Source organism: Salvia splendens, chromosome 10 (genome assembly GCF_004379255.2).
Source record: "Salvia splendens isolate huo1 chromosome 10, SspV2, whole genome shotgun sequence".
Lineage (NCBI taxonomy): Eukaryota > Viridiplantae > Streptophyta > Magnoliopsida > Lamiales > Lamiaceae > Salvia > Salvia splendens.
The window spans coordinates 17,962,802-17,982,863 of record NC_056041.1 but is presented as its reverse complement, the minus strand read 5'-3'; the positions used below and the strand labels follow the sequence as shown (position 1 = coordinate 17,982,863).

General features: G+C 34.8%; 1 protein-coding gene across 1 annotated transcript; it reads right to left on the bottom strand.

Annotated features, from left to right (window-relative positions):
* Positions 1-4,217: 4,217 nt before the first annotated feature.
* On the bottom strand, positions 4,218-6,194 carry LOC121750851 (equilibrative nucleotide transporter 8-like). Its single transcript, XM_042145479.1, has 2 exons — positions 5,678-6,194; positions 4,218-5,045 (listed from the first exon to the last, which is right to left on the bottom strand). Exons 1-2 carry the CDS (start codon positions 6,141-6,143, stop codon positions 4,342-4,344), a joined length of 1,170 nt encoding a protein of 389 aa, XP_042001413.1. The 5' UTR covers positions 6,144-6,194; the 3' UTR covers positions 4,218-4,341.
* Between the last annotated feature and the right edge of the window lie 13,868 nt (positions 6,195-20,062).

Sequence of the window (20,062 nt, the reverse complement as noted above, 5' to 3'; positions counted from 1 at the left end):
CTTCAGGACACGGAGGAGCAGCGGATGTGAGACATCACATGGCTCGCATTCGCACTTTGCTCGCACAGACGCAGTTTATGTTCTCTCATATCTATCGAGAGGGCAACCGGCCAGCCGATTTTTTGGCAGGTAGGGGGGTCCAGACCCCTGCCATCACCTTCTTTGATGCGGATTCAGCGCCTCGGTATTTGAAGTCGCTCGTCGGGATGGACCAGTTGGGCTATCCGAACTTCAGATTCAGATATCGAGATGGATGACTACTTCACATGGTTCGTGGTTTTGATTTATGGTTTTTTTGTTTTCCTTTGGAGTTGGCCATCTTTTGGCCATCATCCTTGTTTTTATTTTGGTGTATAGCTTTGTTATGTTTGTTTTCTCGTTATTTAGATGGTTAGTACCCGGTCTGTGGGGATACCATAGTAGCTTTGTTAGCTCTTGTGATTTGTATCTTTCGTGCGGACCGAGTCACTTTTGGGCTTGGATGATGTATGTTCTTTTGGTGATTTTTGATATATACAGGTTGGGGGTCCGCCTTATATTTAACGTTAGGGTCCTTTGGCGCTATTTTTTGGTCTGAAAAAGTATGATTCGTGATTATATTTAACGTTAGGGTCCTTTGGCGCTATTTTTTTTTTGTTAGAGACCTGCAGTGTCACAAACCGAAAAGTTATGGACTTTTGATGTAGTTCACTCTTTAATGTAGTTGTCTAACTAGAGCCAGTATAGCTATATACGCTAATATACGCATCCAATGAGCAGGGTCAAGTTCATAATTTTATAGTTGCTTGCCAATATTTGGATCTAGATCTTGAACCTTTATTAAAATTTCATATCATGTTTATCTCAATATCGTGTACATCAAAACTTGAGTTTCTATCTCATGGAATATATGCATGATATAATTTTACAATAAAGTAGTATCTAATAGTAGTAGTGAATTATCAGACTCTGACAAATTACAAGCATATGCCAAAAAGAGGGGCCTATTAATGGACTTTCCTCGTTGTAATTGGAGGTAGGTTTGAATGGATATGAATAACTTTAATTAGCCTAAAGACTTTGTGGCTAATGCAATTGGGCAATGATAAAGCTTCTTGAGGTTCTTATTTGATTTTATAATTTATTTGGATACTTCAAATCTACCTCTCTTAGTCTTAGTGTGGTCCAATCAAATACCAAAAAATTTAGTGTTATTGCTATCATATTTTATCTTTCTTTCTTTTTTTAACTTCTGGTGGAGTGGGGTGTTTGGGGGTGACATTTTTCTTAATAAATGTGGTGGTTTTTTGTTCATAAGTTGATGCTATTTCTCATTTGAGGCTAGTTTCTCACTTTTTTTGTCCAATATGTGAAAGTCCCTTTCCATGGGTAGACAACACAATAAATGATACAAGAAAAAACCAAAAGTTGGTTACTTTAAATGCACTTCACCTAAATGATAATAATAGAAAAAATAATCTTGTATATATATACTTCATATTACAAGTTTATTTATTTCTATATTACTAGCCAAGAATTGTAATCAAAATAGAACTAATTCTTAATGCATTAATTAAGTCATATTATTTGATGCATCAGGGTCTTTCTTTCGGGAAGATTCATTTTCTGCTCATATTAAAAAAACATATATATGTATATCACTTTCTTTTGGGTGACTACTTCACACACTGAAAATATGTATCATGAAAGGTTAAAAGTATAAGTACTAAAAATGAAAACCACACGTCAAAAAGGGAAGGAGAAAAACCTTTTTAGGCAAGTTGTTTGTATCTGGACGGTTGATATATTGTTTGGGCCTACAAAATATTAGTACTACTAACAATTATTATTATTATTATTATTCTATAATAATTAAAAATACAAAAAGTGCGGCCAAGGACATATAGAGCCTACCACAGTTGTATCAACTCGATCGATCGATGTCGTCAAATTCTAGATTTTAATGACACACATGAGCTTAAAAGATAGTACTTCGAGTATTTTTATATTTTTTAATTTGTAATAGTAGTTCGAGTATTTTTAATGTATTTGTATATTGTGAAAATATTTTTAGTAATTAAAATATTTAAATTAAATAATGGAATGGTAGGACCATTGAGTATGTTCTTGTGAAAGAGTATAGATGTGTGTGTTATGTTCTTGCCAAATAACAGAGAATAAAAAATGAACAAAAGTTGGTTTGGGCCAACTTCTATCCTCTTACTAAAGAGAATGGACGTGAATGCTATAAGGTTTAGCATTTCATAAACAATGGGCTTTGTAAATTGAAGAAGTGGGGCTAAAACAAAAAAGTAAGTGGTGCGATTTATTCCCAACATATTTGATAATTGGGCAGCAGAGACCGGAGTCACGTGAGTGGGTGATTTGCAGCCGTCAAATTATACGAAAGACGGCGGATGCGTGGGTCCTATGTCACGTGACACAGCTACCACCTGAATCAGACATGTTCATCAAACTCAAAACCTCACTAGCTTAAGACATATTCAGTTCAGCTCTCTCCTTCATAATGCTTGTAAGAAGCTCTTCAATACCTCTGCTGAACTCATGGGTTCCGAAACCATTGGCAAGATCCTGTTACATGTCGTTTGACCACAAGCGTATTAAAAAAATCTCCAAAAATCTAACCGAATCTCCAACTAATCATACATTTCTTGTTCCGGTTGAGGATGGAGAAGAAACGGGCTGTAGATAAGCAGCGGCGGAAGTGTCGTATCGGGTGTCAGAGATGGAGATGACGCCAATCATGCTAGTATGGATGTGCATTATATGGGCATGATTGAGGCTGATCCTATGAATTCCATGCTTTTTACAAACTATGCTACATTTTTGAAAGAGGTACACCAACTATCTCTTCATTCTTTTCTATCTGTTATGATAAATATGGCAATTGTGTAATCGACAAACGAAAAGAACGTAAAGATGACACAGATTTACGTGGTTCGCCAATTGGCTACATCCACGGGCAGGAACAGAGAACAAATTTTATTCATAGTGTTTTTAGAGTATGGCTACAGATTTCAGATTGGATCAAGATCACAGAATTATGTGCTCTACTCCCATATAAATAAGCACACATGAGATCATATCTTAATTCGAAAACATAATCCTATCATGAATATAATCCTATCACAATTAGGAAACATGATCTGAAGAGATTCAAGACATACTAACACTATCTTTCCTTCATAAATGCTTTCAAATCTTATTTTACAAAATTATAGAATTTTAAAGATTTTATATATAAGTATTTAGTTGAGGTATATTTTGAAGAGGCTAATATTTAAGGCAAGTAATTGTTTGTTAATTAATTAACAGGTTCGAGGAGACATATTGAAGGGAGAACCCAAGTTGTGGAAATGCTTTGTCATTATATGCTCATCATCTAATTTGGCTTCTTCTCTATAGAGATGCAGAGCGCGCTCATATATATTTTGAACGTGCGGTCAGAGCGGCACCCGACAATTGGTAACTATTCTATTCTATGCTATGCATATATTAAAATTGAAGACCAACAATAGACAGACTATTTCTTCATCCTAATTGATTATGGGATTCGATTATTTGCACCTATGTTATGGCTTCATATGCTCGATTTCTTTGGGATGCCGAAGATGAAATTGAACAAGTATAATATTCTCTTTTACCTTTCTCTTCATGCTAATTGTAATATACTAGGACTAGTATTTTGTACTTCTATTTTGTAACCGCATTTCTAAAATACTGCTAACGCGTGTAATTTGGGTGAATGACATTGTTATTGTAATCTTAATTATTTATTACAATTATTGATCCCAAATGAAGTATTCAAATTATTTGTACAAGTGGTATTGTATTGTTCACATATTTCCAATTTAACGTTCATATTTATGGGATAATTTTTATCAATTAAACTGGCATTAAAAGACTACTCATTGATACTCTCATCAAATTATAAAATAAAATTCTACTAATATTTTACTATTATAAGTTGACAGGTTTAATTGTACACGCAAACATTTAAAAAAAAGAAAAAAAAACATGCGCAAATGGGCCGCACTCTTGTGCGTGCAAATGTTCAATACTCTAGCATTCCATATTGTTGAGTCGTTAAAATTTAAAATAACGCCAATTTTTAAATAGGCATGCGTATTTAAATTTATAAGGAATGAAATTGTCACATTGGCGTTATTTTAAAATTTTTAACTTAAATTTGTATGTTGATTAAATAGGCATGCGTATTTAAATTTATGTTCGTTGCTTGTCGCTGATTATTATCCTCAAATAATTTGAAACAAATTTGGGCATAACACATCATAACAAACACTACTGACTACCCCCAATTCCCAGAGACTTAGATAAATTTCAAATGATCCAAAACCACCCAATGACCGACCCAGCCACCAGCCCCACCGCCAGCATCACCGCCATAACAATGGCGGCCACCTCCGCCTCCGCCTCCGGCACCGTCTTTGGCGCCAGGATCATCAGCACGCTAGTCAGGTAGCCATTACTTAATCCCAGCACCAACGTCAGCACCACCACCGGCGCCTCCGTCCTCAGCCACTCCGGCCCCCGGAAACACCCCACAAACAGCGGATACAGCGCCAGCCTCGCCACGCACCACCACGCCGCCGCCCCGATCCCCTCCATCAGATACACCGCCGTCGCCGCCTTCCCCGCGAAATCCGCCAAATTGTACGTCGCGATCAGCGCGATCGGGTACCAATCCCTGAGCACTTCCGATTTGATGTTCTCCGCTAAAAAACCCGGGAAAATCGACAGCGTCACCGTGTAGATCAGCACCACCCCCAACGCCGGAAACCTAATTTTCCTGAATGTTTCCCGCAATCGGAGCTTGGAGCAGCCGTTTACCGGTAGAATTTCCCGGAAATTCCTGTAGTGATGCTGCATTACCGGCAATTTGAAGAGGAGATTGCAGCTGATGATGCATAAAATTAGGGCGGCAGAGCTCACCACGAAGTAGAATTCTGCACTCGTTTTTAGGCCTTGTGGTGTTTGAGGGAGTGACGCTTTGGTTATCGCCCTCAATATCGTAATCAATACACCTAAAAAGTGAAATTGTTAGACATTTCGATGTCACCTTAGTTTAAAACGACGTTGTTCTGACATTATTTTGGACATTTCCACATATCACCATGGATTTCATTAAGAAAAAAAAAATCGATTTCATAAAAAAATTGATTAAACACTAAAAGTTCACACTCCCTTCGTCCATCAATATAAGGCCAAGTTTGATCGGATACAGATTTTAAGAAATGTATTTAAAAAGTGAATAGAAAGGATTAATAGATTGTATGTCCTACTGTTATATAGTATTTTTATAATAAAATGTGAGTGAAATAAAGTTAGTGAAATATGTGGTTCATTACTAAAAATAGTAAAATAAATAAATGAAACATTTATTGATGGACTGACAAAAATAGCAAAATATGACATTTATTGATAGATGGAGGGAGTATATTTTTTCACCGCCTAAAAACCTGAATTGACTAATAAATTAATGTAGTTTAGGCTATTAGCCCTAAATACATTTTTAAAAATTGCAATTTATATCTCAAAGTTTGAACTTTGTCTCACACATTGCAATTATACACTAAAGGGCAAAATATTTTAGATATTTTAGGTGAGATAACTCCAAAATAGAAAGAGTTATCTGCCCTAGTAAACAGACACATACCAGAGGAGGCGGTGCCGGCGAAGACAGCCTGCATGTAGTGCTTGGGGAGGTTTGCCGCGGCTCCGATCAGGCTACCACCGATCAACCCATCAGCAAACCCACAGATGAAGACTGTGACAACCACCACATAATAAGAGGCTGCTGAGCTCATGATTTCAGGGAATGTCCAATTCATCACAGGAGTAGCCATTAGTGACACAAGAAACATTGAAAACCCCAAGTTGAGTCTCAACCTCAAACTCAGCCTCAGACACTTGCGGCAGTTCAAGAGGACGACGAGAAGTAGGAGCGACGAGCCCATGTAGACGACGGAGAAGACCCTCTCCACGTGGCGACCCGGGTAGATGGAGCCGAAGTAGTCGACGGCGGTGATCAGGGCGTTCCATGGGAGTAAATTCCCAGCTCCTAGAAAGAAATGGAGAATATATGCAAGCTTGAATTTGTCATTGCTGGTTTTGCCTTCCATGTTTTTTTTGTTTGTCACATGCAATAAATTTTGATTAGTAGAATATTGGTGGGATTGCATTATTTATGGATGGATTGGGAGAATATATATCTGAGAATTGATGGTAAGTGATGATGCTTGCAGCAGAATTCTTGATCAAAATTTGATGGTTGGCAGCTTGCTTCTTGTCCATGTCAATCATGTGAGTCATTAGCTATAGCTAGGGTTCATAATTAATCATAGCTCACAACCAAATGATATTGTATACTCCCTTCTTATTTCTTTTCGTTGTGTCCCAAAATAGCTGAGTGCTAGTATCATTTCATTCTGTCACAAGATAATTGAGTCGTTTTTTTTAGCGAAAAATTTATTCTTATAATCTATTTTATTCTCTCTTCACTTTAACTAGTAATTAATTTCTTAAATCTCATTCTAAAAAAATAGTTCATCACTTGATATGAATGAAATGAAATAAGTACTATTCTATCTTTCTCTCAAAATTCATCAGATAAATGCTACTACTTTGTTTTCTCTCTCATCATTCGGCTCTAACATTTTCTTGAATTTCTTGATTGGTTATTGATAGTACTCCCTCCGTCCCGCACTACTTGCACTTATTTCCTTTCTGGGCGTCCCAAGTTATTTGCACTCTTTCCATTTTTACTAACAATTTATACCTACAGCCGTAATTGTTGACTTTGTCTATCACTCATTCCTTAATCTGTGTGCCCAAAAGGAAAGGTGCGAGTAGTGCGGGATGGAGGGAGTACTACTATATCATTTCTAAATAATTTGCCTACAACAATTATGAACAACTATTGTAACAATTATTCTGGCGTGCTTAACCGTTTTGTCATGTCGATGTATGATTGCATTAGTAAAATATGACTAATGAGATGACCTTTGCTTGCCATTGGCTTAGTGTGCATTTTACACACATAAAAAAAATAGATGACCTTTGCTTATGCATGTTGAATTTAGGTTCTCATTAATTCCAACGATGGACTGAGGGGGGCCTTCTGCCCCCACCAAACAATACTGTTTTAAACATAAAAATTGATCTTAATTATTGAAAAATATCGATATTTTGTATGAAATGATGACGTACATAATACAGATTTCACAAAGAAAATTTTCCACCTACACTCTTACACGGGATATCCATAAATAGTACTCCTAGGGTTCAAAGCAATACATAGTACTCCTAGGAAAACAATATGAGTTCAAAGCAACTTTACATCAAGAGTGTTTTTCTCCTTTGTTTCCTAGAGCATCCCTATCCGTGCTCTTGCCAACAAGTACGGATGTGGGTCCGGACCCACTTTTACTCCCTACTCTTAGGCAAGAGCAAAACTTCCACATTCGTGCTCTTCCGCAAGGACAAGCTCAAGAGTCCCATCATTCTATTATTCAATTTAAATAAAAACATATCTACAAAATTAAAATGCATTAAAAATATCCGGAATACTATTACAAATTACAAAAAAATTAAAAATTACATAATTAAAATCCTAAAAATTTAAAAGTACATAATTAAAATCTTAAAAATTAAAAATTACATAATTAAATTCATAAAATTAAAAAAACCCACTACTCGTGGCTGAATTTCGCCCAAATGTGTTTGATTAGGTCTTCTTGTAGCTCAATGTGGGCTCGGGTATCGCGCATTGTGTTCCTTGTTTCGATCCTCTCGCCCACCGTCGTATGCACACCTCGACATGGGGGAGACCTCGCGGTTGAGCTTTCGGCTTCATCCTCGTCGTAAAAGCTAGCCGCCAACGGTCCTTCGTCAGCCATAATCATGTTGTGCAAGATAATACATGTATACATGATGTTGAATCGGGCTTGAAGGACCCCAAAAGCTCTTTCGACGTCTTTCCGAGTGGACTCTTGATGCTGCGCAAAAAGAACCCGTCTCGGGTCTTGCCGGTTGCTGAGCGTCTTCAAGAAAGTCGACCACCTTGGGTAGATACCGTCGGCGAGATAGTAACCATGCATTTCCGTTGATGGTAAAGTCGATCGCCGGTGCTACACCATTCAAAACATCATTGAACAATGGTGAAGAATAGAGCACGTTCAAGTCGTTGTTGGATCCGGCAATACCAAAATATGCATGCCAAATCCATAAGAGATAGTCGGCGACCGCTTCAAGGATAAGTGTTGGGTTGCCGCCTTTGTGGCCGCTTAAGTGTTGCCCCTCCAAGCAGTCGGACAATTCTTCCACCTCCAATGCATGCAGTCAATGCTACCAAGCATACCGGGAAAATCATGGACTGTTTCGTGAAGACGAAGCAACCGTTGGCAATCATCGGTGGTGGGTGCCCGAAGGAATTCCTCACTGAAAGCTGAACGAACGTCGTCGCAAATTTTTTTAAGACAAAGGTTTCCAGTTGACTCACCGACATGCAAATACTCGTCGAAGAGGTCAGCCGTTTGCCCAGTAGCAAGTTGTCGGATGACACACGTACACTTCTGCAACGCCGAGAGACTTTCCTGACCGGTTGCGTATGTACTTGTTTGAAAGTATTCAACACGGGCGGATAATGTGTTGACAATAAGCATACACAAGCGTTTTGACATGCGAAAACGGCGCCGAAAGTAATCTTCCGGAAACTGCGGCTGGTCGAAAAAATAGTCGACAACGAGCCTTTCGTTGGTTCTCTCCCGGTCACGGTGGATGTAGCGGCGAGTTGATCTAGTTGGTCGAGGAGGAGGGGCGGGGGTATTCGCTGCGACTTAGGCTTCATAGGCGGCACGATATTGTTCATAGTATTCTTATTCTTCGCGCTCCGCTTCCGCAATGAGATGGGTGAAATCCATTTGAGAGGGTTTGAGTGAGAGAGGAAGATGTAGATAAGTTGTATGAAAAAATATGAATGAGAGATGATTTGATGTCAATAATGGATGATAAATGTGTGTACTTATAGATGATTTTAGGAATAAAAAAAATCAAAAAAATACCAGAAAAGCAGTAAAAAAACGGCCATATTTTTAGGAATCTGAATTTTTTTAAAAAAAATTGGTATTATTTTCGATTTAAAAAATAAATGAATTTCCAACGGAAATGCCGTTGGCCAATCAGGAGCCGCCACGTCAGCTGCTCGCTGGCACGGACGTGCTCTTAGCTATAAGAGCAGCGCCGCGCCAGCGGCAAGAGCGCAGCGGCGGCAGGCGGTGTCGCGCCGCTGACACGGACGGACGACCCACTGCTCACCGCTGCGGATGCTCTCATGTGTAGAGATAGTGTAAGCATGATTTATAAAGGAACCTAACGTCGGATTTGACAGGGAAGTTGACCAATTTTGGTAAACAAATATACATAGGATTATTCATTATATAAGTTTGAATTTTTGAGAATCAAATTAATTGCAGGTTGCATATATGCTCATTGTTTTATTCTTACAATGTGGGGACAAAAACTCGATGGGTTGAACTGGAAAGCAGCCTCTTTTAATTTGTTTGCACATGCTATATACATCAAATGAAATAAAATCCGTCTCGAATAATTTGGGTACCGATCAGATTACACGGAATAATACACCAATAAAGTGATTACCTAAAAGAATATGGTAGACCAACTAGATTTCAAATTCACATAGGATCCTCTCTATCCTAATTTTAGTATTTCGCACTCTATTTTTTACTATCAATTTTGTTTAATTTTCATTTCAATATATTGTTATTAGTTTATACACCAATTTTGTGCTGATAACCTTTCATTTCAATCTAAATACTAATCGAATAAATAACATTATTAGTAGGACATTGAGTCGGGATCAGACGATCCAATTCGATAAGTGTTGCCCAAATTGTCGACAATAAATCATGAACTACAAAAGCCAATTGTTTTAATGTTATCGTTTAGGAATAAACAAATTAACGTGTGCACGTGGTTTATAGAATAATATTACGATAAATTAATTTTTAGTTTCATACTAATTTTATTTCAGTTATAGATTCAATTATATGATCTTACTTTGAGTTACTTCTATACAATGGAGTACTATATAATAAGGTTAGGTTGAAACTACACCCTAAATTCATAACTATGATCAAATATGGTTCTTGGATAAAAAAAAATGAATGGTGTGGATAATTGGTAAATTTTCGGCCATCCCTTCAGTTATTACTCGAAAACATTCTGAGAACTCGATTACCGATAAAATTTTGTGCTCGGTATGCAATCATTTCCGAGTTAAATTTCATTATTTACAGAGTGTACAATTACTCGCAAAGCGCGGATGTTTTTGTAGTGTTTGTCACTTTTCAATATACCATTTTCGGATATTTTACTTATGTCTTTAGAAAAATTTCAAGTCGTATATAAATTAGGGGTGAGATCCCCTGCTGTGTTTAAAACACAGCACCAAATGCTGTGCTATGAAACGCACAAATTTAGGAATAAAACTGCAGCTTCTCTCCACTTTCTCAATCTTTTAATATTTTATTCTTAATTTTATATTTTTAAATTATGAAGACAAAGCATTGAAAGTATTAGCACGAGTAAGTAGTGAATAAATTTAGCTAAAAAAATGTAAGTGTAGTATCTTAATTTTTTTATTTTAAAAAGGATACCTACAATTAATATTTTCAGATTTTACAAATCTTTCAGTAATTGAACGAAATAAAAAAATTAAGATACTACACTTACATTTTTTTAGCTAAATTTATTCACTACTTACTCATGCTAATACTTTCAATGCATTGTCTTCATAATTTAAAAATATAAAAAAAAGAATAAAATATTAAAAGATTGAGAAAGTGGAGAGAAGCGGCCGTTTTATTCCTAAATTTGTGCGTTTCATAGCACAGCATTTGGTGCTGTGTTTTAAACACAGCAGGGGATCTCACCCCATATAAATTATGCTTTTCTTGATAGACGAGTTTAGCTTTCCTTTCTAAATACAATTAATGCACATATAATACTTTTATATATATGGTGTATTTGACTATGAGATCTAACCCAAGTAGCAAAGTTGACACACCACAAGACTCTTCTTATCGAGAAATAAAGAGTTCAATGTGGCTTAAAAGACGTTTTATACTCATGGCCTCATGAAAATATTTGTTTCAAGTTGAAGTTGGATTCTTAGTAAATACTGTATTATAGTATAGTGGAGTAGTATATTGTTTTACATAAATTATAGGATTAACTAGTGTATAATTGAGTTCAGTTTCGACGGAAATAATTTTATGTTGTAATTTTATAAATAATGGAGTAATTATGAAACTAACTTCAATTCATAGTACTTCAACAATTTGAAAATGCTGCCCACGATAATCAACTAATATGACCAATCAAAAAATAGCAAAACAAAAATACTAAAGTACACCTAGTAAAGTAATATAAATGCAATTTTTGAGAAATTTTCTCTGTAATCTATCTCCGATTCTCTTCTAATCACAGTATTACACTAGTAATTATATAGAATTAAATAGCAAAACAACACTTAATTTTTCATTTTAAACAACAGATTTCTTTCTACTCTGGTTTCGTGACATGTAGTTGAACTTGCTTATCTCATTGAAGCAGAATCACCAAGTATCGATTTCTCGTTTCCGTTGACAAGCAGTTCACCAAACCATAATGATTCTGGTCTTAATTTTAGTTTTGGATCAGACAAGACTATGTTGTGTTTTAGCTCTTTATGAATAGTAAACTGTAAACACATTTGAGCTATTTTTCTTTATATGCAAGTAAAGTAACATGATATTTTCTATTATGTGTGAATATTGCTAAAATAGTTGTTAAATGGCCATGCACAGTAACACTAAGCTGAGCCTTAAAGCATAAGTTACGTTGAAGGGTGGATGGACGCTTTGCCATGGTTGTATAAATTTTCCTAGTAAAAAACAAAATAAATAAACTTTGTTTATTAATTAGCTTTTCAATAATGAAGTTTACAAATTATGGAGACTTGTAATATACTCATAAGCAGTATGCTTTGTGTGGTATGTAATATGCCTAATTGCTTCTAGAATCTCAAGGTTTGGACTGTTATTGTAAATTAAAGTTTAATTTTAAATATATTTTAACTACGTCCCAAATTTTTTGTAGCAAATTCGAATCCTCCGATTTAGTTTAGGTAAATTGGAAGTATGATATGCCTCTGGACTAGTGATTCTATTTTCTTTAAAGTATGCCTACCTCATTTTTAGACTTTTATTGTATATTAGATTACATTTTTAGAAATATTGTGACTATGTCCCAATTTTTAATAGCAAATTCGAATTATACGATGTAATTTAGGTTATTGGAAGTGTGATATGGCTCTGGACGACTGTTCCCTTCCTAAAAAAATCATCTCACATATCTATAAACTTAAAGTATATATTGCTTCATATATCATTTTTGACTATTTTTTTTACAAAAATTGCCACCAAACCCTGAAAGCATAACATTGGCTCACATAATGTGTCATTTCATTTCATAACTGAGCATTTTTCGTTTAAATTTGGACTCAGCCAGATCGTGGACCGTTGCAGATTAAATATTAGTAGTTGTGTTTTTCATGTTCTTTATTTTCTCATGTATTTTTATTTTTTCATTGAATATTTATAAGATCTTATTACTTATAGTTTTAACTGAAGTTCTTATATGTCATCGTTGAAGGATTTTAGAACCACATGAAACACTATATCTATATCAATATTTATCAAACAAATATGCATATTTAAATTTATAATGATATTTACTTTTGAGGAAATTGAATTGAATGACTGAGGAATTTGATCAAAATAAATGGATAGAAATAATTAGGGTTGACATAATTAAAATTAAGTTAAACTAGGGTATAAATATAATAACTACTATATGGTTTGGGGGTCATTTTGGGAGGGGGTCATTTTGGAATTAAAATGACCCAAGCCATGGAATTCCACACTATGTAATTCACTGAGTTAATTTAAATTTTTTTTAAAAAAGGTTCAAAATAGTCTTCATGGTCATGGCTTAAGGAGGTCATTGTGCTCTCAAAAAATAAAAATAAAAAATTATAAAGGCCTTAGAACGTCATTATATAAAAGTTTAGAGACTGCAGTCATAATTTAGTGACCTTTTAATTTAGTTATTTTTTAAATAAAAAAAGAGAGGCTCAAACCACTTATAATTGATGGATCCTTTAGTTGTTGTGAAATTAAAACCAAAATAAAAAATAGAGGAATATTTGGTAGGGTATAGTAAAATATGTTTTCGTCCTTCATATTCCCACTAGCCAAAAACACCGGCCAAAATATAAGTCATGACACCTCTCTTGGTTACGCTTTTGTTATTAAATTGGGACAACATAATGCAAACTTTATGTATACACTTTTTGAACCTACATTACATATATGTAATGTTCTCTAAATGCTCATTCTCAAATAGATCACACTAGAAAATGTTTATCAACAGAATTAAATAAAAGACCATTAAAAAATGGTCGAAAAAAAATATTTCACCATATATGAAAGAAGTTGATCTAGACATCATCATGGAATGAACTTTAAACATATTAAAAGCTTCCCTTACGTTGATTGCTGCTTTGGCCAACAGTTTGCTGGAACCTCTATTGAATATAGAAATGTTTATATCAGTTAATACTTCCAAATCTTCTTGATGAAGTGGATATTTAACAGCTCCTTACACCGATAACTACTACATGAGCTTCAATCTGGTGTATTGGATATTTCCTTGCATTTTCTATTATGTTGTCGTTTTTTTGGTACATTATTAAATGACACTTGCATTTCTATTATGTTGGTGCATATTTTTGTATGGTAAAATGACACTGGAAAAATTATTTGCTAAAAAAAAAATTGGCACGACACAACAAATAATATTGTTCCGGTGAATATATTGTTCCCGACCCTAATCCCTACGCGGGTAACAATGGCTGCCTAGTAATATTAGCAATGGCTAGCTATGATTATTATGGTGAGTAATCTATGTCATACAACATTCGTCCCACCAAAGATAACCCACTTTCCTTTTTAGTTTGTCTCAACCAAGATGACTTATCACTAAAAATAAGAACTCGTGGAACTTCAAAACTACTTCAAATACACTCTTGGCATGCTATTTGTCTTCTCTGGTATTTGTCAACATAGTATTCAGAAAACCATTCTTCTCCAATTAATCGGTGAGATGACTGCGACTGAGGTGGAGATCGCTTTAAGTATTGTCAGGGGTCTGCAGGTTGAAGCTTTACAACAAAAAGGTAATTCTTAAAGTAGCCAAATTAGGATATTACATCTTAGTGAAAAGATATTAGAAATATTCCCAACTCGGCATATTTCACAAATGAAAATGGCCAATATGTTATTCAACTAGGGGTTGGTTATACATCGCAATAAGCAAATTTTTAATTTGTTGCATAAATCCGGCAATTTCATGTACGACAAAAATGCATGTGACGATTCATTAGAACCCATCTTCCACATGGTTGCATGCCTAGGGCTACTGCACAAAATGAGCATACTCTCTGGTGCAATGTTGCGAATGCAACACGAGTTGCAATGGTATGAGGTATGTAATGCAACATGTACATTAACATCTATATACAAAATAAATTAAAAATGTCACGACCGCACTTACTAATAATGCTCCCCCCGTCCCCCAAATATTGTCTCACTTTGACCCGGCACAGATTTTAAGAAATGTAATGAAAAGTGAGTTGAAAAAGTTAGTGGAAGGTGGGTCCTACTTTTATGTATTAGTTTTATAATAAAATGTGAGTATGAATGCGTTAGTGGAATATGAGGTCCACTAATAAAAATGGTCAAAGGTGAAATGAGACAAATTTTGTGGGACGGACAAAAAATGGAAAAATGGGACAAACTTTCAGGGATGTAAGTAGTAGTAATTATTATACATAATTCATTGTGTTGAGCAGAGACAATAAATAAGTTGGGTTAAGGATGTTCAATGAATTGTGTCATTATACATAATTCGTTGTCTTGAACTCTTTCGTTCCATGTGTTTCTTTTGTACTAGGATATCCGAACCTAAATGTTGATACTCTGATACATTATGCTATGAACCACATAAGTTCGTTTTTGAAGTCATGTTATGTTTTAATTATCATATCCATGTTTCTTTCCCTTTTTCCCTTAACTTTTATTCACACTAAACCAAACTTACTATTATTAGTAAGTGCGGTCGTGACAAAATGTAATACCCGCTCTTTTATTACTCTTTTCCTTTATATGAACGTTGTACAAGGACATGAAGTTGTTCTCCCCAAACTAAACTGTTCGTGTATATATATATATATATATATATATATATATATATATATATATATATATATATATATCGAATAATACATTAACCTATATGATCATCTCACATGTGAGTTATGAATGGAAGAAAAAGAATATGGGATACAATACTATTACAAAATACTCATGAATGGGCCTAAGAGCTTAAGAAACTAAAATCTTGTATTAGTTGCACTTTGAGCCTCTTTTTCCCAAGCCTAAATTTCGGCCCGTATCTGACTAGCCGTCGGCTCAGGGCAGCATGCCCATGTCTCGGACAGCAGCATGACAGCCAAGCCTTTCCCTCACCTGCAAGCTTGAGACAAATCTTAGTTACTAAAGAACAAAGGAAATTAAAGAAAACTTTTAGTAGGAGAAATGGGACAATCCCTCTTTAGTAAAGGAGGACCAAGGACTTATCCACCAGGGGCAAGTCAATGCCTGCACATCCACCCCTCAAGCAGCCCCTGCATCCCCTCCTTGTGCACCTGCAAGATCAAACAATTGCCATAAATAAAAGAGAACTTAGGCATAGGCATAACACCAAGTTTTCTTAAATAAAAGTGGTAAGGAATCAAAAAAAGATGATTTGCTACAACTTGTAGACAAAAAAGATGATTTGCTCCAACTTGTGGACAAAAATCTCAATTGATCACAACTCTCTCTCTATATATATAGGGTCCTATTAGGTTGAGATTTTTTAGCTTAATTGAGAATTGAGATACATTTTCAGCCACTCATCCACAACATTTTCGAAATGTCAACTGCAAATAGATTATGTCAACTCGGGGGTATTATCGTCAACAGCCTACACATCAAATGTCAATAACCTGCACATCAAATGTCAACAACTTATAGTTGATATTATATGTGTATAGTTGACATGAATTGTATATGTAGTTGACATTATATGTGTACAGTTGACATGAATTATATATGTAGTTGGCATGGATTGTCCACATAGTCGACATTATATGTGTGTAGTTGACATGAATTGTATATGTAGTTGACCAAAACAAAAATTTAAAAATTTAAAAATAAATAAAAAAAATTAAAATAAAAAAATATTTATTGAATAAAATGTACCATGAAATTACCATTCTGCCCTTTCATAATTAATTAATCTAAAAATATTTTCCATGTGACAAATTCTGGACCACTCATTTAATAAAAATGAGTGGATAATAATGCATCTCAATTCTCAATTAGGCTAAAAATCTCAATTGATCACAACCATATATATATATATATATATATATGTGATATATACATATATATAATATTATATTTTTGTATCTTTAAATCCGAACCGAAAATCGAAAAAATTGAACTGAATTTCAAAATTTTGGTTTGGGTATTCGATTTTCAGTTTTTTTGCTCACCCATACCTCTTGTTATTTCGAACGTGACTTCATGTATACACTAACTAAACGGTTGTGATTGAGCCTTTGATCACCTAATCTATCGATTTTATCTACCGTGATAATTTTTAGTGTTGTAGTCTACTTAGAAACCGGGGATGGTAGGTCATGTGTTCTCTTTACTATATGTATAATTTCTATCATATCGATGTCTTCTTTTGTCCTCCTTCATTTCCGGCTTCTCCCCAAGACCCCAACATTTTCTACTCCACCTATTGGCGGAGGATTTTTTAAATATCATAGTAGTAGCTCATTTCTTTGAATGTATATAGATTCTGATGTTGAATGTTTGAAGATAAAGAACGGATTTTGACGTTGCATTCAGATTTTTCTATAAGCACTAATTGTTGCAAAAACAGATTTTCAAGAGAATTGACATGTAAATGCTTTACAACGGATTTCCAAGGGTTATAAACGAAAATATAGCGAGAATGAGAACTATATGCAACATTCCAACATAATGCAAACTTCATGCTTTTTGAAGCAACATATCTGTAATATTTTTCTAAACTGTCATTATCAAATAGATCATGCCCTAAACCGTATCTTTGTAAAGCTTGTATTGACCTCAACATTCACAAGAAGAAGAAGTTATACATACATTGTTGAATAATACTAGAAACAAACAAATAAAAAATTCTCATAAAATTAAACTATGAGATTATTGAGGCTAATTGTTACCAACTATATGAATTATGATACATGAGTGAGGCTTCCTCATAAGAATCCATGGATCAATTGTGCCATTACTGAAGTCAATATATGTACTAGTTGCATGGTGAAGTTTAATAAAAATAAGATTTAAAAATGATAATATAAAAATAAAATAGTTGCAATTAGTTTATTATGAGGAATAAGACTATCTAGGTTTGAGAAACGAGAGATTTGAGGAGTGGAAGAGAACATTTTAAAATTAAGAGGAAAAAGAATACCTATGTTTAGAAGGGGATTCTACATTGCCTCTACAAAAATAAAAGACGATTCTACATTGCCTCTACAAAAATAAGATAAATCAATTTATGTTCAACTCAGTGAATTTGTTCCACAAGACATTACAACATATATATTGAAAAATAGGACAAATGATTAATCATTCTTTGAAGACATATAATCTAATGGAGATCACACGAATAAATGAAATTATCGGATAGTTTAGTGGCTAAATTCCACAAATGGACGTTACGGGGAAAGTTATCCGCCATTTGTACCCGGAAAAAAAACATTTCCCATCATAGGAAAGACGCAATAGCCTCTCGCGTGTTTAAATGAAACACGCATCAGCCTCTCGCGTGTTTCATTTAAACCATCAGCCCCTGCGGATTTTATCATCCCGCATCAAATTTTTTTTTATTGATTTCAAGCTTAGGCTACAGCTAAACAAAAATTAAAATCCCCGACGCCCATAAATCGAAAAAGGGGTAAGTGGATACAAGAAATTTGTTGTGAGTTTTATGTTATCACGATCTGCAATTTTTCTGAAATATTAGGAGAAGGAAGTGTGGAAGGGGTTTTACATCTCATGCTCTGCAAATTTACGATGTTTTAATTTTGTGATTTCTGAAATTTTGGGAGAAACAAGAGATCAACGGCTGAAATGTACTGCGGAATTTCAATTCGGAGAAAAAAATCATGGAGATGGAACTGCTGGGTTATGCGTTATGTTGATGAAGAATTGGATACAGAGGGAAAAGAAAAGGAATTGAGCAAAATTGTAGAGAGAAGAAGAATTAGATCTGGTGATGGTTTGTTGAGAGCACCCCGCGAGAGGCTGATGGTTTAAATGAAACACGCGAGAGGCTGATGCGTGTTTCATTTAAACACGCGAGAGGCTATTGCGTCTTTCCTATGATGGGAAATGTTTTTTTTCCGGGTACAAATGGCGGATAACTTTCCCCATAACGTCCATTTGTGGAATTTAGCCATAGTTTAGTGGTACAAAATTGAAGGTTATGTTTTTCTAGTTATTTATACTATAAAAATAATCAATAAAGTGTCAATTAAAAGTCAAACAAATAGAACAATAGAAATTGTATCGGGTTTTCGGGTTAGCCCTATTCGGGTTGCGTTATAATCGAGTTATAATTTTATCTTGCTAGAAATTTCCAGTACTAACCCTCTAAATTTAGTGGCTATTCGGGTCTGCCCACGGGTTGCGAGCTGCAATGACATCCGTAAGTGTGTGCTTGTAGAGTAGTTGATTGTGAACGAGGCAAAGTTGCGACGAGTTTTAAAGATGTATATATAGAGTTGTGCACATAAATGGAACACTCGAGGCTCAAGCATAATTGCATGGGCAACTGGCCAACTGTAACAACGAAGACTGATAGATTTAAACCAAGACTAAAACCGAGATTTTATTAGTACTGACGAATATATAAAAACAAAGATTTAATTTGTAGTTATATTTATGTTGTTGTCGGGTAAATATGATTCAATATACTAATATTATTTCTTTGATTAATGGAGTAGTATGTAAAATTATGTTAACGTCCTCAAAATTACCACCAACAAAAATGCATAAACTCTACTAGCCAAACTACTCACTGAAACACAGGAATCATCGGCAAAAAACACAAAAAATATCTGCCATCATATACAAAATCTCACAATCTATCAACACAAAATCGCCTAGATAGGTTTTAAAAAAATAACTAACTCTTGTAGTCTTAGGGGTGTTCGGTTTGCAAGATTGTATATAGGATTAAATTTGTAGCGTGTTTGGTTCATGAGAATCAACCCACAACTCAATCCTAGATGGATAATCATGGGATAATTAGTCATAGCTTAACCTGCTATGACTAAAATAATCTCACAACTCAATCATAGATTGTATCTTGGTATTATTTTATCTTGGAAACCGAACACCACCTTAAGGTATATGCTAATTTTTTAAAGAATGAGGACCCTAGATAATATTAGTGCATTATCTAGAGACTATGAAGGTATTCGGTTGGCAAGATTAAATCTCATGATTAAATATGTATCATGTTTGGTTCATAAGATTGAACCCCACAACTTAATCCTAGATGAATAGTCTCATGATAATTAGTCATGTCAACCGAACACCACCTATATAGTTTCTCACTTTTTTCAAAAAGCCACTAAAAGAACACATATTATTTAGTCAATTTTGTTATTGCTTTAACCCTCCATTTATATTTTATGAGTTATTATACATTAATTAATTACGGTAATAAGCATAGAAAGTAGATAATCGTTTTTGTCGCAGAGTTAATTACACTTGTGAAATTGGCCGCGTTTCCATATATTAGCCGCACT

What these genes read in the sequence shown, in the direction of transcription:
- LOC121750851 (XM_042145479.1), bottom strand. Translation starts at nt 6,143, where the DNA reads ATGGAAGGCAAAACCAGCAATGACAAATTCAAGCTTGCATATATTCTC. An exon ending in CGCCGGCACCGCCTCCTCTG is followed by an intron (nt 5,046 to 5,677) that starts GTATGTGTCTGT and finishes TTCACTTTTTAG; the next exon opens with GTGTATTGATTACGATATTG.